The 20,898-nt window shown below is 46.0% G+C and overlaps 1 protein-coding gene across 1 annotated transcript in view; it reads left to right on the forward strand.

Annotated features, from left to right (window-relative positions):
* Positions 1-3,040: 3,040 nt before the first annotated feature.
* Positions 3,041-20,898, forward strand: part of LOC121272525 (spectrin beta chain, non-erythrocytic 4-like) — a 380,289-nt gene continuing 362,431 nt past the window's right edge. The window contains exons 1-5 of the mRNA XM_041179140.1: positions 3,041-3,188; positions 4,111-4,262; positions 6,960-7,133; positions 7,760-7,851; positions 17,544-17,624. Of these exons, the coding sequence (XP_041035074.1) occupies positions 3,041-3,188; positions 4,111-4,262; positions 6,960-7,133; positions 7,760-7,851; positions 17,544-17,624 (647 nt within the window). The remainder of the gene's footprint in view (positions 3,189-4,110; positions 4,263-6,959; positions 7,134-7,759; positions 7,852-17,543; positions 17,625-20,898) is intronic.

Here is a 20,898-nt window from a genome sequence, read left to right on the forward strand (position 1 = left end):
ACTCTCACTGTTCCCCGGCCTGGGTTACTGTTTCCTGGCCCCCGACTCTCACTGTTCCCCGGCCTGGGTTACTGTTTCCTGGCCCCTGACTCTCACTGTTCCCCGGCCTGGGTTACTGTTTCCTGGCCCCCGACTCTCACTGTTCCCCGGCCTGGGTTACTGTTTCCTGGCCCCCGACTCTCACTGTTCCCCGGCCTGGGTTACTGTTTCCTGGCCCCTGACTCTCGCTGTTCCCCGGCCTGGGTTACTGGTTCCTGGCCCCTGACTCTCGCTGTTCCCCGGCCTGTGTTACTGGGCTTCAGCATCCCATGGACAATGATTGGGATGGGAGGAATGAGGAAAGGGGAATGGGAGGGGAAGAGCAGCATGGGTGGGGAACAACATGGGGGGAGAGTTTCACTGTGTTGGTGGGACAGAATGGGAAAGGAGGATGGTACCATGGGGTATTGGGGTGGGAGTGAATTAGGATGTGGGGGTAGGGGAACACCATGGGAGTTAAGGGAATGGCTTGGGGGGGGGCGGGAATGGGGATTAGGAATGGCACATCTGGGATGACAGTGGGACGGGGATGATTTGGGAAGGATGAGTGGAATGGGATGGATCTGGCATGAGATGGATGGAAACTTAAATAAAGATATTTTCACCACAAATGTTTCCTGAGTCTCTGCTTAGTTAAAAAGTAAGCAAGTTAGGCTAAACTTTTATGAATCACCGGGTAGGCCCCAGCTGGAGGATTATGGATAATTTTGAGCCCAGCACTTCAGGGAAGATGACAAGGCCAGAATGATACCAGGGATGAGGGGCTTCGCTTAGGAGGAGAGACTGGAGAAGCTTAAGGATTTAATGAAGACAAAATAAGAGGGGCTCAAAACTCTGGGGGGTTTTCATGGAGGGACCACTTGAGATTTGATTGAGATGTACAAAATTGTGAGGGGCCTGGATAGAGTGGATGGGAAGGGCCTGGTTCCCTTAGCAGAGAGGTCAGTAAAGAGGGGCCATAGGTTTAAAGTGATTGGTAGAAGGTTTAGAGAGGAGATGAGGAATATCTTTTTCACCCAGAGGGTTGTGAGGCTTGGAACTCAGTGCCTGAAAGGGTAGTAGAGGCAGAAACCCTCAACTCATTGAGAAAGTGTCTGGATCTGCACCTCAAGAGGCGTAACCTGCAGGGCTATGGACCAAACACTGGAAAGTGGTATTGGGCTCGGTGGCTCATTTCTCGGCCAACACAGACATGATGGGCTGAGTAGCCTCTTTCTGTGCTGTAAACTTTCTTTGATTCTCTGAGTCGGGAGAAATAGTCTCTTCTGGCAAGTGGGTTGGGAACCAGAGGGGTGGATATTAAAAATAATTGGCAAAGAAACTGGAGAAAATTAGAGAAACTGTTTATTACACAGGGCTGTTATGATGGGGAGATGGTGGCGTGGTGGTGATGTCACTGGACTACTAATCCAGAGGCCCAGGCTAATGTCTGGGGGCATCAGTTCAAATCCCATCCCAGCAGTTGGTGGAATTAAAATAACATTTGGAATTGAAGGCTTGTCTCAGTCATGCTGCCAATAAGTTATCAATGATTGTTATAAACTGCTCTCTGAAATGGCCGAGCAAGCCACTCAGTTTAAGGGCAATGAAGGATGGGCAACAAATGCTGGCCTTGCCAGCGATGCTCACATCCTGTGCAATAATTTAAGAAGACAGTGATCTAGAGTGTGTTGCCTTTGGACAGGTACTTGAAAAGGACAAGTTTGCAGGGTTATGGGAGGGAGAAAGCAGGGATGTGGGCCTAGATCTTCCAACGGGCCAGCATAGGCATAACAGGCCGAATGGCCTATATGTTATATGATTACATGTGGTTCGGAGTTGAACTTTGTTCGATCATGCTCTTGCAAAGTGCCTTGGGAATGACTACGTTAAGGGGGCTGTGTAACTGTAACAGAGGGTTACGGGGACATTACAGGTCTTCCAACTCAGAAAGAGTTTTGATTAGAGTAAATATTGAGAAACTATTGGTATCAGTGGAAACGTCGGTGACCAGAGGTCAAAGGTTTATCCTAATTGGCAAGCGAACCAGTGGACAGATGTAAAAACCTTCTTTTAGACAGCGAGTTGGAATGCACTGTGAAAGGTTGGGGAAAATGGATTCTGTAATAACCCTTTAAAAGGGAACTGGATAAATACTTGAAGGGGGAAGATTTACAGGGCTACAGGGAAAAAGCAGGGGTGTGGGATTAATTGGATAGCTCTTATAGAGTCATAATGGCACGAAATGAGGCCATTTGGTCCATTGGGTCCATGCCGGCTCTCTGGAGGCCAATCCAGTAAACCTCATTGCCCCGCCTCTATCTCCATAGTCCTGCAAGTTTATCTCCCTCAGCTGTCAATCCAATTTCCTTTTGAAATCATTAATTGTTCCCACTTCCACCACCCTCATAGTTCCAGATGATTCTGCTCTCTGAGTGAGTCAAAGAAGTTAAGGTGGCGTATAGTAGGCACAATAATGGCTGAATGGCCTATCCATCCCAAAGCTGTAACAGTGACACTCACACTGGGTTACTCACACTGCAGACTTCCAGATTGCAGTCACTCGAACTGCCCTCACTCACATCGCCCTCACTCAACAGCACCTACCCACACGACACTCACTCGCACTGCCCTCACTCACACAGCACCTACCCACATGACACTCTCTCACACTGCCCTTAGTCACATTACCCTCACTCACAGTACCTATCCACACGACACTTACACTGTCCTCACTCGCATTGCCCTCACTCACACAGCACCTACCCACATGACACACTCACACTGCCCTTGGACATACCACACTCACACTTCACCTGCGGCTTCTTCAATCCATTCTGCATTCAGCAAAGACTCAATGAGTTGGGTTATCTCCATCATGGCCCCAAATGTATTTGTAGTTCTTTTATGGAAGTGAATTCCTTGTTGCTGCGGTAACATCATATAACTGTTCCTTCATTTTTTTCCAGATTCCAATCTTTCCACTTTTACCCCAGACCTCTGACCTCTGAACCTTGACACAATGTCGTCCACGGCCACTGACCTAGACAACATGGAGGTGCAGCGACAGTACAAAGTCAGCAGTAGGTGGGAGAATTCGGACACCCAGTGGGAAGAGGAACATAGCACATCCAAACTCTTCGAATCCTCCAGGATCAAAGCCCTCGCTGGTAAGTTTCACCACATTTAAACTGCCCTGGCCCACTCATAAATAACACCCTCAGCTACAGGAACTATTCCCCTCACCACACTAAATACCTGCTTCATTACAATATATACCCCTCACTACAGTAAATACTCCCCTTGCTGCAGTAAATACCCCTCACTACAGTAAATACTCCCCTTACTGCAGTAAATACCCCTCACTACAGTAAATACTCCCCTTACTGCAGTAAATACCCCTCACTACAGTAAATACTCCCCTTACTACAGTAAATACCCCCTCACTACATTAGTTAGCAAATAATACCCCCTCAGTACAATCAATACCCCTTCACTGCAGTAAATACCCCTCACTAAATACCCCTCACTACAGTAAACACCCCCCTCACTATAGTAAATGCCTCCTCACTACATTAAATACTCCCTTCACTACAGTAAATACCACCTCACTACAGTAAAAACCCCCTCAGTACAATAAATACCCCCATGGTGATGATCTGACCCTCACAATGAACTCAGCATTGACTTGACCCTAGCTGTGACCTGATTCTAGCTTTGACCCGGGCAGTGACCTGACCCTCTCTCTGTGGCCGGCTTTGGTTTTGGAGAGTCTTGTTTGTCCTCTTGTTGAGCTGTAAATGCTGAGGTTACAGGGACCGACCAACCCATTAACCTGTGTTAGCTGGTTAGCTGGGGCTCCCTACAGATGAAGGGGTCTTTACGTTAAGGGACCCTTTCGCACAGAGTTTGGGCGAGGTGGGGGGGGCATTGTTCCCAGCTGGAGAGCATCTCTGATCCTGAAATCCAGGCTGAGGTGCGTGAGCAGAATCTTCCTGACTGTGACTCAGTTACTGAGGGAGTTACTCGGTGCTAACAGAGTTACTGAGCTGTGTTTTAATTGGATGGTTCTTCCTTCCTTCTCTCTTTCAGATGAGCGCGACGCTGTGCAGAAGAAAACCTTCACAAAGTGGATGAACTCTCACTTGGCCCGGGTGATGTGCAGGGTCACAGACCTGTATGTGGATCTCCGTGATGGCTGCATGTTAACCAAACTGCTGGAAGTTTTATCAGGAGAGCAGCTGGTAAAATATTCCTGCCCATTACTGGTTGTCCAGGTCCCTGGCCCCTGACCCCAGCCCTCTATCCATGCTAATATATTACCATCAACTTTCATGGGTGCTCACCTTGTTTATCAGCTTTTCATGAGGCGCCGTATCAAATGCCTTTTGAAAATCCAAATGCATTACATCCACAGGTTCCCCTTTATCCGTCCTGCTTTTTACATTCTCAAAAAACTCTAATAGATTTGTCAAACATCATTTCCCTTTCATAAAACTGTGTTGACCCTGCTTAAACATGTTACAATTTTCATAAGGGCTCAGTTGCCATTTCCTTAATAATGCTTTCTAGCATTTTCCTGATGACTGATGTCAGGCTATCTGATTTGTAGTTCCCTGTTTTCTCTCTCCCTCCTTTCTTAAATAGTGGGGTCCCATTTGCTAACTTCCAATCTACTTGGACCATTCTAGAATCTAGGGAATTTAGGAATAAATGCATCCACTATGTCTGTGGCCCTTTTAGAAGTCTAGGATGTAGACTATCAGGTACTCAGGAATTGATTGGTTTTATTTCTAATAATCGTTCCAGTACTGATCTTCTGTTGATATTTATTACTTTCAGTTCCTCACTGTCTTCAGACCCATGGTTATCCTTCTATTTTAACATTTTTTTTGTGTCCTCTACTGTGAAAATAGACACAAAATATTTGCTGGTCATCTCTGCAATTTCCTTCCTCTGCATTATAATTTCTCCTGTCTCAGCCTTTAAGGAACCCATGTTTGCTTTTGCTACTCTCCTCCTTTTTATATGCCCTTGGAAGCTCTCACAACCTGCTTTTATATTTCTTGCTCGTTTACCCTAATTTTATTTTCTCCCCTATATTCTATTTTTTCCCGTCGTTAACAGTTTTCCGGCCATCCTTTGAAGGGTTCCAAAGCTTTCCCCAATCTTCAGACTTGCTATTTTTCTTGGTAATATTATCAAGCTCTTCTCTTAATCTAATAATATCCTGAACTCTTTAGTTAATGAAGGATGAATTCCTTTCTTTCCTTATTGATGGGTCACTTCTCCAGTAGCTATTATATTACCTAAGAAATCTTTATTCATTGAGAATTGCAAAACATTTCTGTAAATGTTTGCCGATGTTTATCCACTGGACACTTTTTAAACTCATTTCCCAATCTACCTTAGCCAAATTGCCCATCATACCCGTGTAATTGGCTTTATTTGTGTTTAAGACTCTAATTTCACATGCTTAGCATACTGAGGATTATTTAGCAAGTGTTGTCCAATCGCGACATCACATCTAATGTTGGTAAATTTGCTATATAATCTCAGCGTGCTAAGAGTTACGCTGACAGCCAATTTAAGATTGTCATTTGGCCTTGCAGTGTGGTGCATTTGCATGTGCTGGAAGCTACAGCAGGCAGAAAGAACATGTGCACACATTGCACCTGTTTCAGCTAAACAAAATAAGTGACAGCCATTTGCTGACTCATTCCTCAGGGCAATGTCTTGAACAATCAGGGTCAAGCTGCCTGGCTTAAATTTCAAACAATGTTTGGCAGTTAACTTGTCAGTCACCATCACTGGTGTATTCTCCATGGCAAAACCACTTGCCAACCAATCAGCACTCTCTTCACATACAGTATAAATTGTTGTTTTCCTCTTATATTGGTATTATTGTGATTGTCCTGATGAGCGCAAGACGAAAAGCTTAGACATGTCTCCTTTTTCAGCAATGCTCAAGTTCTGTACCACCAACTGACTATTCTACCCTCTGCAAACTTGGGGCATCCAAATCTCTGCTGCTCGTGTCTTAGCTTGCACTAAGTCCCGTTCATCCATCACCCCTGTGCTCGCTGACCTGCATTGGCTCTCAGACAAAACAATGCTTTGATTTTAAAATTATCATCCTTATTTTCAAATCCCCCTGTGGCCACTCCTTATCTCTGTGATCTCCTCCAGCCCCACAACCCTCTGTGATATTGGTGCTCCTCCAATTCTGGCCTCATGAGCATCCCTGATTTTAATTATTCCACTGTTGAGGGCCGTGTCTTCAACTGCTAACAAGCAGACAACATTTTTACATGGCTCAACAGTCCTGTGGGAAGGATGTTTCCCTTGGGCTGGGGTGTCCAGAACCAGGGGACACAGTCTCAAGAATAAGGGGCAGGCCATTTAGGACTGAGATGAGGAGAAATTTCTTCACTCTCAGGGTGGTGAATCTTTGGAATTCTCTGTCCCAGAGGACTGTGGAGGCTCAGTCATTGAGTATGTTCAAGACTGAGATTGATAGGTTCCTACGTATTGAAAACATCAAGGGATACGGGGCTAGTGCAGGAAAATGCTGCTGAAGTAAAAGATCAGCCATAATCTCGTTGAATGGCAGAACAGGCTTGAAGGGCTAAATGGCCTACTCCTCCTATTTTTCATGTTTTTATGCTAAGGTCCTAAGCTGTCTATCACTTTCTCCTTTATGACACTCCTTAAAATCTATCTCTTTGACCAAGCGTTTGACTACTTGGTCTTTATGTTAATCAATGTCAAGTTTTGTTTTATAATGCATCTTGGGACGTTTTGTTACATTTAAGGTTTTACATAAATGCACGTTGTTGTTGTTGGGAGAGTGTCGGAGATGAGACTGTGTTGATGATGGGAGTGTGTTGGTGTGTGAGCATGTTAACCGCTCCTCTCTCTCTCTCTCTCACACACTATAGCCCAAGCCGACACGGGGCCGGATGCGCATCCATTCCCTGGAGAACGTGGACAAGGCACTGCAGTTCCTGAAGGAGCAGCGGGTTCACCTGGAGAATGTGGGCTCGCACGACATTGTCGATGGAAACCACCGGCTCACCCTGGGCCTCATCTGGACTATCATCCTCCGTTTCCAGGTAACGACTGCCTGGTAGGGTAACGGGGCTGTTCTGTTCTTTATCGAGGACCAGCTGGGGATGCCTAAGTCAATGCCCACACTCCCTGGGGGAGAAAGGTTTAAGCGCACGTCTGAAAGTTGGGGTTAGGGGCAGGAGGGTGAGGGATAGCGAGTGAGGGGAAGGAGGGAAATGTGGGCAGGTAGGATAGGGATCAAGAGGATGTGATGGGGCTAGGGTGGGGGAGGGGCTGTGGAGGTGGGGCTAGGATTGGATGAAGGGTTTGAGGTGGAGGAGGGTTTGGGGATTGGAGAGCTGAGGGGAGGTGCTTAGGGTGGGAGACAGAGGGGCATGCAAGAGAGGGGAAAAGGGGCTGAAGGAAGAGCTAGGGGCTGAAGGGAGGAGCTGAGGGCTGGATAGGGAGGGGCTGTCGATTGGAGTGGGAGGAGCTGAGGGTAGGTGCTTGGGGTGGGGGAGGGGGCAGTATGATTGGAGGGAGAGGGACTCTGAGTGGGGAAGGCCTGGGTGCACCAACGTATTTTACAGGACAAGAAGTGAGCCTGGGTGAGGTCAGAGGGAAGAGATGTCGAGTTTTCCTGGCCGACCATCTTGGTGTTTCATACCTCTTGTTCACATTCGTATTTTAGATTCAGGTGATTAAAATTGAAACAGAAGATAACCGAGAGACTCGCTCAGCCAAAGATGCTCTCCTGTTGTGGTGTCAGATGAAGACCGCAGGGTGAGTGATTGTACCGACAGGGGTCAGAGTGCACTGGCTGTGAGGGGTCAGAGGGTACTGGCTTAGGGTCAGAGTGCACCTCTCTTATCTGTTCACCTTCTGTATCGCCGAAGGAAGCCACCAATAGTCGTGTTTAATCGGGGCTGCAACACTTGATCGCTAACCGTTAGTGAAACTGCATTATTATCCCCACCCCCTTCCAAATGCATGGAGGTGGGGAACAAGATGATTAAAACAGACAATCAGGATTGGACAGATAAGTGTGCAGTATGACTGACTTCACACAGCTGGGTACAGCGAGCAAACAGGTGTTGGAGGCATGGCTTTGTGTAAATCTTTGGCATCTGAAAGGAGAAAAGCACAAGGGTAAAGCTGTGAAGAGGTGCATTCTCACAGCAACTGCAGCCTGTAAATCAGGAGAGAGTGTGTGAGTAATGAGAAGGAGGATTAGATATGAGGACACAGTTATCTTCAATAGATTTAATCTCTCCTCCTTTCAACCTCTTCCACTGAGGCCTCAGTCACAGCCTCTGAAAATCTGTGTCCCCACTGTTAATTTACTCTGAAGCCAGATGGTGATGTAGGAAATCCAATGCCCATCTTTTATTTAATACTCGATTTATTTACAGAATGCAGCATTACAAATGTCTGCCTCCTCCCTAATCAACACCCGGTGTCCCAAAAGTCTCTCTTTATAGTCTCTTTTAAAAGAATGAATGATACAAATAATAATAATCAAAGGGGATGACAGCTCCTGGTGGGGCTATTCTCTCTTTATATGTGCTCATGGTGCTTAATCCATCAATGCCCTTCACCTGTGTATGCTTAACATTAATAATATAATTAACATACCATTAACGGATTCCCTTCTTTAAGTCAAAACTTTATAACACACAAGCAATATTTAAAAAAAAATTATATTCCACATTTTGTCCACATCATAATACAAGAAGTTCCACTTCTAGGACCTCCAATAGTTTCTTTATGTAAACAATCCTATTTGTAAAGCAATCCGACAATTGATGATATGCATCGACCCATATTATCTTCAAGATTCCTTTTCTTTCTAGCATCTCTTTTACATTGGCAAGGTAAATCCTTAACCTTTGTTCAGTCACACTTTTGGTCAAATGCCCATTATCCCACAGGGAACAATTGTCTATAAAACATTCAATGGGCAAACTATCCTCAGAACACCTCTTGTATAAAATTTCCCATATCTATTGCTCCTACAAGAGCCAGAGTTTCTGCAGTTAAAATACTTTTAACCACCCTTTTTATTTTCTTTGAGTCTCAGGCCAAGGGACAACACTCTTGTTGGGTGAAATTGGAAAATATTAAAAAACTAGCTGTAATTGAATACCCATCTGGAAGATTGGCATGAGAAGTGTCGCTAAAAAGGACTAATTTCATGTCCTTCAGGTCTCCCAAGGCTGGAAACTTGAGTATGCATTTCTCTGTATTTAATTTTTAAAAATGTTTTATTTGTCCTCAAAACATTCTCAATTGTAGCATGTTTCTCAATAGTACTTAGTTCCAAAACATCAAAATTGGCATCTGGTCTTATTTGAGTGCATGGCCAAATCAATTGTCCAATCAAACTTCTTAACTGCTCCGTCTCTTCTTTAGACCTAAGATTATATTTCTATGATGACCTAAGCACGATTTATTGGGATACGATAAACAATTTCCAGATAAGATTGTTGATTCAAGGTTACTCCCAACCTATTCTGCTTAATGTCTATGCCTATATATCTGAAGGCTCCCGAAGCTTGACTTCCAAACTTAAATTCCTGTTTAATCTTATTTATAACAAATTGCTCAAATTTCCCTGAACCTTCCCAATAGAATACCAATAACATGCATCATAAAGATGCCTGGGAGTTTCCCTTTGTGTTACCAGTAGAACATTGCTGGATCTGCTTTCAGTTGAGTACTGCCTACTTTCAGCAAGACAGATCTAACCTAGAAATACCATATGCTTGATTCATCATTCAGTCCATAAACGCGTTTGTTCAATCTCCACAGCTTTTGTTCTGCATTGCTCTTCAGGCTGTTTCAGAAAAAAAGTCACTGAAATTTTTCTCCTTGCAAAAATGCGGCTTTTTATATCGATCAAGCACATCCCCATGAATATGTAGCCAACAGAGCTAAGAAAATTTTAAGGATTACTTTTCTCACAGTGGGGCAGTCCACCCTAACATCTTGATCTCCAAGGCTTTCGTCGAAACCCCGAGCCATTAGTCTCACTTTAGCCTTTGTATGCCCCATCTGGTTGGATGTTTTCTATATATTATCCATCTATGTGATAAGACTGGCTGTCCCCTATCTGACGTTTCAGAGTAGACACCAAATTCCTTCCAATTACCCTACTCTTTTTGTTCTCCCTCTCTTATTAGTTTATTTTCTAATGTGTTGGCAGCCACCAAAACTTCCTGGTCATAAGAATTTTTACTTCTATTCATGCTCTTAGATCATTCTGTAGTCCTTGTTTCATTGCATAGCCTAGGCAAGCAATGGCCTTAACTTGATCTCCTATCTCTTTCTGGACTACTACTATAGGGTTTCTCCCTCCCAACATCAGGTGGTCTATTGCTGCTACATGATTGTTTTTTAGTGCAAGAGTCACGCTCAGATCCACTGTTGGATCTCATACTGTGTTTTCCTGCTTTCCATTGTTTCACCCCATTTTACCAATCCATGTATATTCCCCCTTGTCCATCATTTTGGACATTTGCCCAAAATTTGAACTTGCCGATAGCTTTCCTGAATTGGCACATTGCACCATTCACTGGACACTTCAGGCCTGTACGTCACCAGAGGAGCTGCTCTAGGCTGTTGTCCTTTGGACACGATACCTTGTTCTGTACGTCAGTAACATTTTGCCCATCTGGTCATGTATCCACCTAATTCTGTTCATTATAACCATTAAACATATGATTATGTGAGGCACAGGGTGCTTCATCACCTTCTATTAATTGCTCAGAGTCTGAAAGTTGATAATAATCCCCGATGAACCGAGATGAATGGACCTTAATAGTTTGACTAGCATGTTGGAGAACCACTTACCCTCATACCCTATTGTTTTACCCAGACCTTTCTACCCTTTATGATTTTCTCTTTTGTAGTATACTAAACCCCCAGGGTTAACGTTTATCTCAGACTGTTTTGTGTGATGCCTTAGCGTTCTCTGAATTTTCTCTGAGTCTTTTGCCTTAATGAATGCCCTTTTCCCAGCAAGCAGGGCATTCAGGTGTGTGGAAAAGGTGGAAATAATTGTAATTCTTTCTGTTGCTGGGGGATTATCATGCAGCACAGAAGGTATTTTGGGATTCCTTCTATAGGTTAATTGACATGGATTATAGCCCCCAATCTTTTGTGAGGAATTCTTTGCCGGGGCTGATGCTAGCTTGCTGTTCGGTTGATTGGATAAGATCTTAAGAAGCACAAATTCACCATGTGGTTTCTTTCACAGAATCCACTGCTGAAAGAACCCTCAGCTGCAGTGTCCATGACCACAATGTTCATATTTTGGCACAGATCTCTAAACATGTTATTAACAATTTTCCCTCATTGTCAATCAGAAATTTGCCGCTTCTCCCACTCCAGTCCCTATCCAATTTTCCATGACTTTATCTACAATTAACCTTTTGTCCTTCCGATGTATTACTGTAGAAAGACTGAATTTGATTGCCATGTCTATAAAATGTCAAATCTTTGACCCACACCTTAAATCCATGGCGAAAGAAACAGTGTTAACTTTTTGAGTCCGTATGACTCTTCTTCAGAGCTAAAACTCCTGACTTTAGCTCTGAAGCAGAGTCGTATGGACTCGAAACGTTAACTCTGTTTCTCTCTCCACAGATACTGCCAGACCTGCTGAGTTTTTCCAGCATTTTCTCTTTTTATTTCAGATTTACAGCATCCGCAGTATTTTGCTTTTATTTTATTTAAATCAGTGGCTACTACTTCATTAAAGCCTTGTGCTAATGGGAGACTTACAAAGGGACGGCATTCTCTGATACTTCTTCCATATGTCACATTTTTCACTAATCTCTTTGATAAATCTTGTATACTCATCATCAACCACACCTGCATCCTTTAATAGGATTTTTAATCTGTGACAAGAAGGATGAGCAAAATTGTCTTTAAGACAATTTGCTTTTTTTCTCTCAGATTCTTATCATCTGATGCCATTAACAATTCTTTAGCATTCTGATTAGAAACATCAGTTTTGTAAGGGGATACAATAATGCCCTGATTGGGTAAACTGTAGATCATCTGACTTTCCAAAAACTATTGCTTTATCATGTTCTATGTCCAGTTTCAATCATGCCTTTTTCATGGAAGGCTTACTCAACAGCAAGAGCTGACTAGAGTCTACAGCAGTGTTAATAAAGTGGCTTACTCCAGTTATTTTGCATTCAGTCGCCATTCTTTTCAGTGACCTCAGTGTGTTGTCATCCCTGAAAATGAAGCAGGTAGAGCTTACATACTCCCTGACCTTATTACCATTAGATTCAATCTGTTCCACACATTGTTGAGGCGCAACCACTGTCGAACACAGCACAATTAAATGAGCTTGCCAGTAGTACACCCATTGAGGGACCAAAGATCGTTGTAACTAGTCCAATTCCTTGAGTATTGCTGAAAAAAGAGACATGTCTAAGCTTTTCGTCTTACACTATCAGAACACTAGCAAGAATACCATTATACAGTATAAATTGTTGTTTTCCCCTTATATTGGTATTCTTGCGAATGTCCTGATGAGTGTATAATGAAAAGCTTCGACAAGTCTCTTTTCTCAGCAATAGTACAATTCCCTCAGTTTGATCATTATCATCGCCTCCAACCTCTGAATTCTCCGTGTCATGCATCGCTTCGAAAACCTCGCTGTTCTGCCTCGGGCAGCTCACCGCATAACGATATTTTAAGTCACGTCGGAAGCAAATGTTCATTGTTGCCTGGGCATTGCCATGGTTCATTTGTCTGCTCTTGCTACTCCAATCCTGTCACCTGGCAGATCTGCTAAAATCCTCGTTCCTTCTGCCTGTAACTCTTCCCTTGTACTGACACCTGTGCCCGAATTATACAACCTTAAAATGCCACAGCCGTCGAGTTCTACCTCCTCAGTGACGCTGCAGACTGTCCCATTCGTGCCACCCCAGGCTGCTGGAAATGACTGCTTTCCCAGAAAGCAGGCAGCAGGCATTTGATCCAAAAAGATGTCTTTTTCTGAGAAATGAATGCCAGTTAAGACTAGGAGTGACATAGATGTGACACCTTAGCACAATCTAGCAATTTAAGTGCGAACACTGAATAAGGAATCTCCAAATTGAACTTCTGTTCCGTGATATATTCCTCCATGAATGACTGTCCATCTTTCCAAATCTAGGGAAGTCTCACCATGCCTCGTAGGTACCCAATAGATCATCTTTCTTGTACATTTCATTCATGAAGCTTCATAGAATATCCAAACCCTCATCACTATCCAGCTGATGGGCATTCAGCTGAGAAGATACTCTGCTGCTTCTGATTATACTTTTGTTAGCAAGCGATATGTCTTCTGTTTGGTAAGGAGGTAACCTGTCTCCACATATTCATTTCTTCACTGGTTGGAAGGAGAACATCGGTGGGTAATCAAATCCGGAAACTTTACACTTGCTTTCAGCCATTCTTTGCAAAAGTAACTCAGATTACAATCTTCTGTCAGAAAAAAACATCCTGAATTTCCAACCTTCACCTTTAGACAACGACCCACAGCTGCCTTGTTAGTTCATTCTGAAGCCAGATGGTGAAGTGGGAAACCAGAGGCCAATCTTTTACTTGATATTAGATTTATTTACAGAATGTAACATTACATTGTGGGGAAGGCGGTGTCAAAGTGGTAATGTCACTAGCTAGTATTTCAGAGACCCAGGGTAATGCTTTGGGGACTTGGGTTCAAATCCCACCAGGGCAGGTGGTGAAATTTGAATTCAATGAAAAATCTGGGATTAAAAGTCTAATGATGACCATGAAACCATTGCTGATTGTTGTGAAAAACCCATCTGGTTCACTAATATCCTTTAGGGAAGGAAATCTGCCTGCTCTGGCCTACATTTGACTCCAGATTTACATCGATGTGGTTGACTCTTAAATGCCCTCTGAACAAGGGCAATTATGGATGGGCAATAAATGCTGGCCTAGCCAGCGATGCACACATCCGATGAACGAATATAAAAAAAAAATGTCTACTTCCGCCCTAACCAACCCAAGTCTCTTTTATTCTCTTTTGAGTAAAATCAAATGAACAACTGAACAAGTTGACAACCTATTTAAAGGGGCACCTGCTACAAAAGCAAAACTTCAAAGGGAACTTAAACTGAATTAAAATGACATTTACTCTCCACTGGAGCCCACCGGCCGTGGAAAATCCCAAACGTACCAGTGGACTCCATGTGCTCCATCTCCAGGGACACCCAGGCATGAATGTAACTGCGGAAAAGAAGCAGACAGTTGGGGCGATAGACCCCCCCTCAACCGGGCCAGTCATGGCCACTTTGGCCAGCCCCAGGAGCAGGTTAACAAGGAGGTCCTCCGCCTTGCCCACCCCTCCTCTGCAAGTCTATCATTATACTCTTTTGATAAGTAATAAAAGTAAACTAATTAACAAATGAACTATCAACAAGCTAACAGCCCCTTAAAGGGGCACTGCAACAAAAAGACAACATTTTAAAGGAAACTTATCAAATTATCCCGGGGCTGATGATGCACTCCAGCCCCTGCGGTGCCCACCAGTCCTGGAAGACCCCATACGTACCAGTGGACACCACGTGCTCCCTCTCCAGGGACACCCAGACGCAAATGTAGCCGCGGAAGAGGGGCAGACAGCTGGACTACCCATCCCCCTCGACTGACTGCCCGCTGCCTGATCCTGTTAATGGTCACCTTGGCCAGGCCTAGGAGCATGTTCACAAGGGGGTCTTCCATCCTGCCTGTGACTCCTTCGCAAGCCTCTCCTTATACTCATTTGAGTAACCCATAAAACAAAAATAGACTGATTGACAAACTTAACCAATTAAGCAAATTGATAGCCCCTTAAAGGAGCACTGTAACGGACGTCTCACTGTGCTCAAGGTGCTTAATGAATCAATGCCGTCCACCCATGTATCCTTAACCATAACAATACAATTAACATTGATACTCATGCTCTTCCCTGTCCAGCCTTCTTCTGCCTATCCCGGTTTGGATTCAGCTCCTCCCGGACTCCCAGGCACCTCCTCAAGCCACAATGCACCTTCCCCTCTAATCAGTGTAGGTTTGCTTTAAGTAGAGCTCGGATGTGACCAACTTTGGGCCCCCTCCTGATGGGTCCAGGCAGTGATTCGCGTCGATTGCGCTGGCTGTACAACAGAAAGCATCTCAACGAGCAGGAAGAGGCAGCATGAAGATATTGCCCGCATTCTGCCGAACGGAAACATCGTGAACCCCCATGCCCATTTCCTGGGCTTATCCACTTTAGCCCCCAAAGTATCTGAAGTGCCAGTGAGGGACTGAATCCCTGGCTGATTTACCTCATCCCACATCTTTAACACTTTTTGATAGATCATGGTGCAGGTCTGGGCGTACAAGCGCTTTCAGATTTGCCTTCAGAAAGACAGTGAGCATAAAGTGGAATCTTCCATGCCCTCTGGCGTTGGGCACCATGGCGGGCGTGAGCGGGCGTGAGCGGGCGTGAGCAGACGATGTAGCAGGAAGGCCAAAGTTCGGCTTCATGACATTATGAAACCAGTTTTCAATTGCCCCCTCTGCCTGGCAATGGTTGGCCATGTTTCCCACTGCCACACGTCAGAACTTCATTGTAATACATCTGTCTATCATAATAAGCCCAGCTCGCTAGAATCACCTCCCCCCCCCCCCCCCCCCCCCCCCCCCGCCACCACTCTGGATCTTCCGGGCACATCATCGTGTTTCACAACTGTACACAAGTGACCTGCATCTGTCGAGCTGCCCTTCACTCGGGACTTCGAGGTTTGTTTGCCTACCTTGCTTCAGGCAGCGCTCGTGGGCATCAGCGCCAGGCTTCACAGGCAGCACCACATCACTTTCAGAGGGGCTCACGGGCGGGTCTCTACCCACCAGACCAAGCCATAAGGCAGGGGGTGGCTTTGTACGGCTGCAGGGCTAGGGCTTGCTTGGGGAAGGGTGGGTGGTGATGTGGCCTCAGGCAAGGGAAGAGGCTGCAGCGTGAGGGCTGTACTGGGGAAGGGGGTATCCCAGGGTGTGTGTGGGGCACTTGCTGATGTGTACAAGTGGCCTCAGGATGGTGAGGGCTGAGGAGGTTGTCTCCAGAGGAGATGAGACCAGATGGAGATGTGAGGGTGTGTGTGAGAGAGTGAGTGGTGATGTCCCTTGAGCTGGCAGTGAGTGAGATGCCAGTGAGTGTGTGATGGGTTTGTGAGTGTGTGAGTTTACAGTGATGAGATGGTTGCCTTACCCTGGGGGCACAGATGAGATCATTCATCCTCTATCTGCACTGGATGGCCAATCTCTTCTGTGCAGTGTCAGCACTGGCCACCACTTCCACTGCCTCCCAGCCAGAGCGATGAGACTGATGGGCCTCCTGCGGCCAGAGCGGGGTTGGGGGGGCGGGGTAGAGGACATCACAATGGCCTCCACGGCATCCAGAAGGCATCCCAGGGATGTGTCACTGAATCGGGGGGCTGCAGCCCTCTTGCCTTTCGGGGCCATGTTGTCTGTGCAGCAGCCCTGGGCTGGAAGCCCTGAGAGGTGTGCGCGCGGCTACGGTTTAAATATGGTGCCCGGTGTGAGGGAGCGGCGAGGTGATGGTGTGGCGGGTGAATCGGAGGCTGCCTGCCAGTGAAACAGTGTGTTTCCCGGGAATACCTGGTTAATGAGGCGGGATTGGGACGCCGGGGTGTGAAAAGCCACCATTGTGACCAGCGGGTAAAACATCCCTTTTCCCACCCAATACCGCGCTTAGTGCAAATTTGGGAAGGTTCCGCCCATAGAGTTGCCAACCCTCCAGGATTGGCCTGGAGTCTCCAGGAATTGGAGATCGATCTCCAGGACGCGGCCGTGTGCAACCCTGGAAAAAAATCATCGGGGCGTTAAAAAGTGTTTTTTTTTGTCATTTTCTTTAAACTTTATCGTCTTTGAATTTTTCAAAAGATGAATTTTTCACCAGGTAGAAAAATATTGAAAGTGGGCGGGGGGAAAGGCTGTTTGTGGCCGCAGTCAGACATCATCCAATTGGGTAATGAGTCCTTTTGCTTTGCGATTGGTGTCGGAAGGCCGCACATCACAAGGACGGACGTGTTGGCCGTCTAATGGCTGGAGCGTGGGGGCGAGTCATGTGACGAAACCTCCAGGAATATAATTAACCACAGTTGGCGACCCTAACTGAATACAGTATTTTTTACAAAAACAGAATTACCTGGAAAAACTCAGCAGGTCTGGCAGCATCGGCGGAGAAGAAAAGAGTTGACGTTTCGAGTCCTCATGACCCTTCGACAGAACTGAATCTGTCGAAGGGTCATGAGGACTCGAAACGTCAACTCTTTTCTTCTCCGCCGATGCTGCCAGACCTGCTGAGTTTTTCCAGGTAATTCTGTTTTTGTTTTGGATTTCCAGCATCCGCAGTTTTTTTGTTTTTATCACAGTATTTTTTGTTTGATTTTCATTCTCAGATATCCGGGCGTGAACATCCAGAACTTCACCAGCAGCTGGAGTGACGGCCTGGCCTTTAATGCTCTCATCCACAAACACAGGTACGCGACTCCGGGCTCCAGAATCTAGAGGCAGTTTAGTCCGGGGTTAGACTGTGTACACTGTGGAGACATGGGAGGCTTTGGCGTGTTGTTTGAAGGACAGAGCTGTGTCAGACACTGGCCAGCGGGGTGCCCTGTGTCGTTGTTCAGTGTTAGAGGTTGTGACTGTTCTCAGGGGAAGCGGGAATGTCCACGAGTGAGAGAATGATGCAGTGGCCACTTTGAGGAGTGGGAAGGAGGATTGAGAGAGGCAGAGGCGCTAAGGTGGCAGGGTCCTTACCTGCCACCCTCCTGTCTGATTAAATACTGCCCCCTCCCCCCGACTCCAAACAGGCCTCAGGCGAGGGCATTAAATTTCACCTTTAGAATGGGAATTTCCTGTGTAAACTGAATACGCTGCAATTGCACCTTCACTTCTTCTCTCTATTTTTCCCTCTCTCTCCCTTTCTCTCTTTTCTTTCCTTTCTCTCTCTTGTTACGATCCCCGCAGAGACCAATCACCTTTAAAAAGAAATTCGAACTTCCAGTGGAAAGGATGACAAAACATTTCACATTTTAAGACTTTTACTGTAACAAATGACTAAAAAACACCATGGCCAGGGCGGGAGCGGGTGGGGGCGGTTGCGGCACTGCCCACCATCGGCTCCGCACCGCGATTTCACATGGGTGGGCCAATTAAGGCCCGCCCTGCGTGGATCGCGAGCGGTAGCGCTGAGCGCTACCTGTGCGGGTGGGGGGGGGGTGTGGAGGAGGGAAAGTCGGGTCCAGCCCTCTTTTGCGCATGCGTGTGAAAGAGCGTTTCAATCTCCCTAAGGCACGGAGTGGCCTCAGGGAGATTGAAGTATTTTTAAAATAAATAAATAAATACTTTAAAAAATTTAATGAAACATGTCCCCTCACATGTGACTGTGTCACATGAGGTGGGACATGTTTTTATTTCTCAAAGAAGGTTTTCATTTAATTTGGAAGAGCTTCCGGAAACCCCGTCCCGCTCGTGGATGAGGTTTCCTAAAAAACGTAAAGGCCCCTTGGCCTTTTCGCCTGCCCCGCCGACCGTCAGGTTGGACGGGCAGGGTTAAAATTCAGGCTAGTTACCTGGTTAATGACCTTAATGGGCCTGTCAATTATCGGCGGTGTGCAGCCCACTCTGGCGCGCGCCCGCCAAACGAAACATCGCGTGACGCACGCCCGATGTCATCGCGCGCCATTCAACGTTCTGCCATGTCGGGTACAGGCCCGGGTGTCAAATGGACAATCCCGCCCCAAAAAAACTAAACATTATTTTCGTGGGCAACTTATATTTTAAACTACAGAAAGGATGTTCCACTTCTGTGCTTATCACATCTCACTCTCTCACCGCACCCCGTCTCCCTCTTGCATCCGATGTCAGGAGCTCACAAAGAGACTGCCGCCTCCCCTCTCTGCTGACCACGCCAATGGCTGCTCCTTTCCTCTCGCTTTCCCTTCTGTCCCAAAGGCTTTTAGCCGGCAAGTCTATTTACTGTCAGCACAGCTGCCCCTTGCCCTTTATTCCCAGGTGTTAGAACTTCACAGATGGCTCAGCAGGACCCCTTGACTAAACCAGGCTTGTTGTCCGGCAGAATTCAGAACAATCACATGACCCCCTTCGTTTTAGTCTAAGTTTAAAGACACAGTTCAAAACATCATCATCGTATAAACCAAGTAACTGTAATACTCTCTGTCTCCCTTTCTTTGTCTCTTTTTCTCTCTCACTCTCTCTTCATTACCTACTCCTCCCTTTCTCCCTCTCCCATTTACTCTCCCTTTCTTTTCCTCTCTCTTTTTCTCAACCTTATTCCCCCCTCTCTCTCTTTTTCCTTCTCTCTCTCTCTCTCTCTCTCTCTCTTTCCCTTTTCTTTCTCTTTCCCACTCTCCCTGAAAGGAAGTCCCTATAGGAAGCACTCCCCCCCTTGCCCAGACACCCAGCTTGCCAGTTTTTTCACTGGGTGGGGCTGGACATTTGGCACCAGTCTCCCATGCTGCAGGAGGAGGCTCTTAAATGACCATTAATTGGCCAGTTATTAAGGGCCTCAACTGGCCCTCTGGCAAATGGGCCTCCCCATGCTGGTGAAATTGCAGCAGAGCTGGGGAGGGGTGGGTGGGTGTGTAGGCTCCGGTAACAAAGCTGCTGGTACGGTGCCCAAATTTACGGCTACCCCCTCACCCCACCAGCCATTCTGGGCGGCTTGTAAAATTCAGCCCAAGTATTTATCAATAAATAGTGTGGAGCAGCCAGCAGTGGATTTACCCACTCTCAGGGGATGGGTGGTGGGGTGTACCAGACATTGTGATCTCCCATTGACCCTGGTGGATGGAACCAAACACTTGCATGAGGTCAAGGTGGGGCAGATATAAAACCCACTAAACTGGTTGATTCTCCACATGGACAAATGCAACAGGATTTTCCGTGAATTTCCGTCCAAAATGGAAGGTCGGTTGTGACACACAAAACATCAAGGAAAACCTCTCTATCTGCATCAGCGGGCATGACAGACCAGCCTGATCCCTGAGACTGCAAACTCCAGAGCAGCATTTGCTTTCCAATTCCAACGTAGAATCATAGAAAGGTGACAGCCCAGAAGGAGGCCACTCGGCCCATCGTGGCTGCGCCAGCCAAAAAATGAGCCGTCCAGCCTAATCCCACTTCCCAGCACTTGGTCTGTAGCCCTGCAGGTTACAGCACTTGAGGTGCAGATCCAGGCACCTTTTCAAGAGGGTTTCTGCCTCTACTACCCTTTCAGGCAGTAAGTTCCAGACCCGCACAACCCTCTGGGCGAAAACATTTTTTCTTATTTCCCCTCTAACCCTTAATGTCTGTGTAAATAGCTACGACATGTCCCTTTTTTCAGCAACATCAGCACGATCATGGGGATTTGTTGAATACCAAGGTGCAAAAATCCAAAACCTCGATATCTATTGGCTCATCAGAGATGTTCACTTTTAGTTTGGATTTATAAGTTGATCACATGTATTTCTAAATTAAATATCTTAAATTCTCCTTCATAACTGAAGTATTAAAGCTTTCTGTAATCACTTTGGCAATGAGAGTCTTGTTTTACCCTCTTTCGTGGTACTGGATCCACTCGCCAACCAATCAGTGCTCCCTTCACATACAGTATAAATTGTTGTTTTCCCCTTATATTGGTATTCTTGCGAAATGTCCTGATGAGTGCGAGACGAAAGGCTTCAACATGTCTCTTTCTTCAGCAATACTCTAGCTCCTGAACCATTCATCACCGCCCTCACTACACCC

This window comes from Carcharodon carcharias, chromosome 34 (assembly GCF_017639515.1).
Source record: "Carcharodon carcharias isolate sCarCar2 chromosome 34, sCarCar2.pri, whole genome shotgun sequence".
Taxonomy (NCBI): Eukaryota; Metazoa; Chordata; class Chondrichthyes; order Lamniformes; family Lamnidae; genus Carcharodon; species Carcharodon carcharias.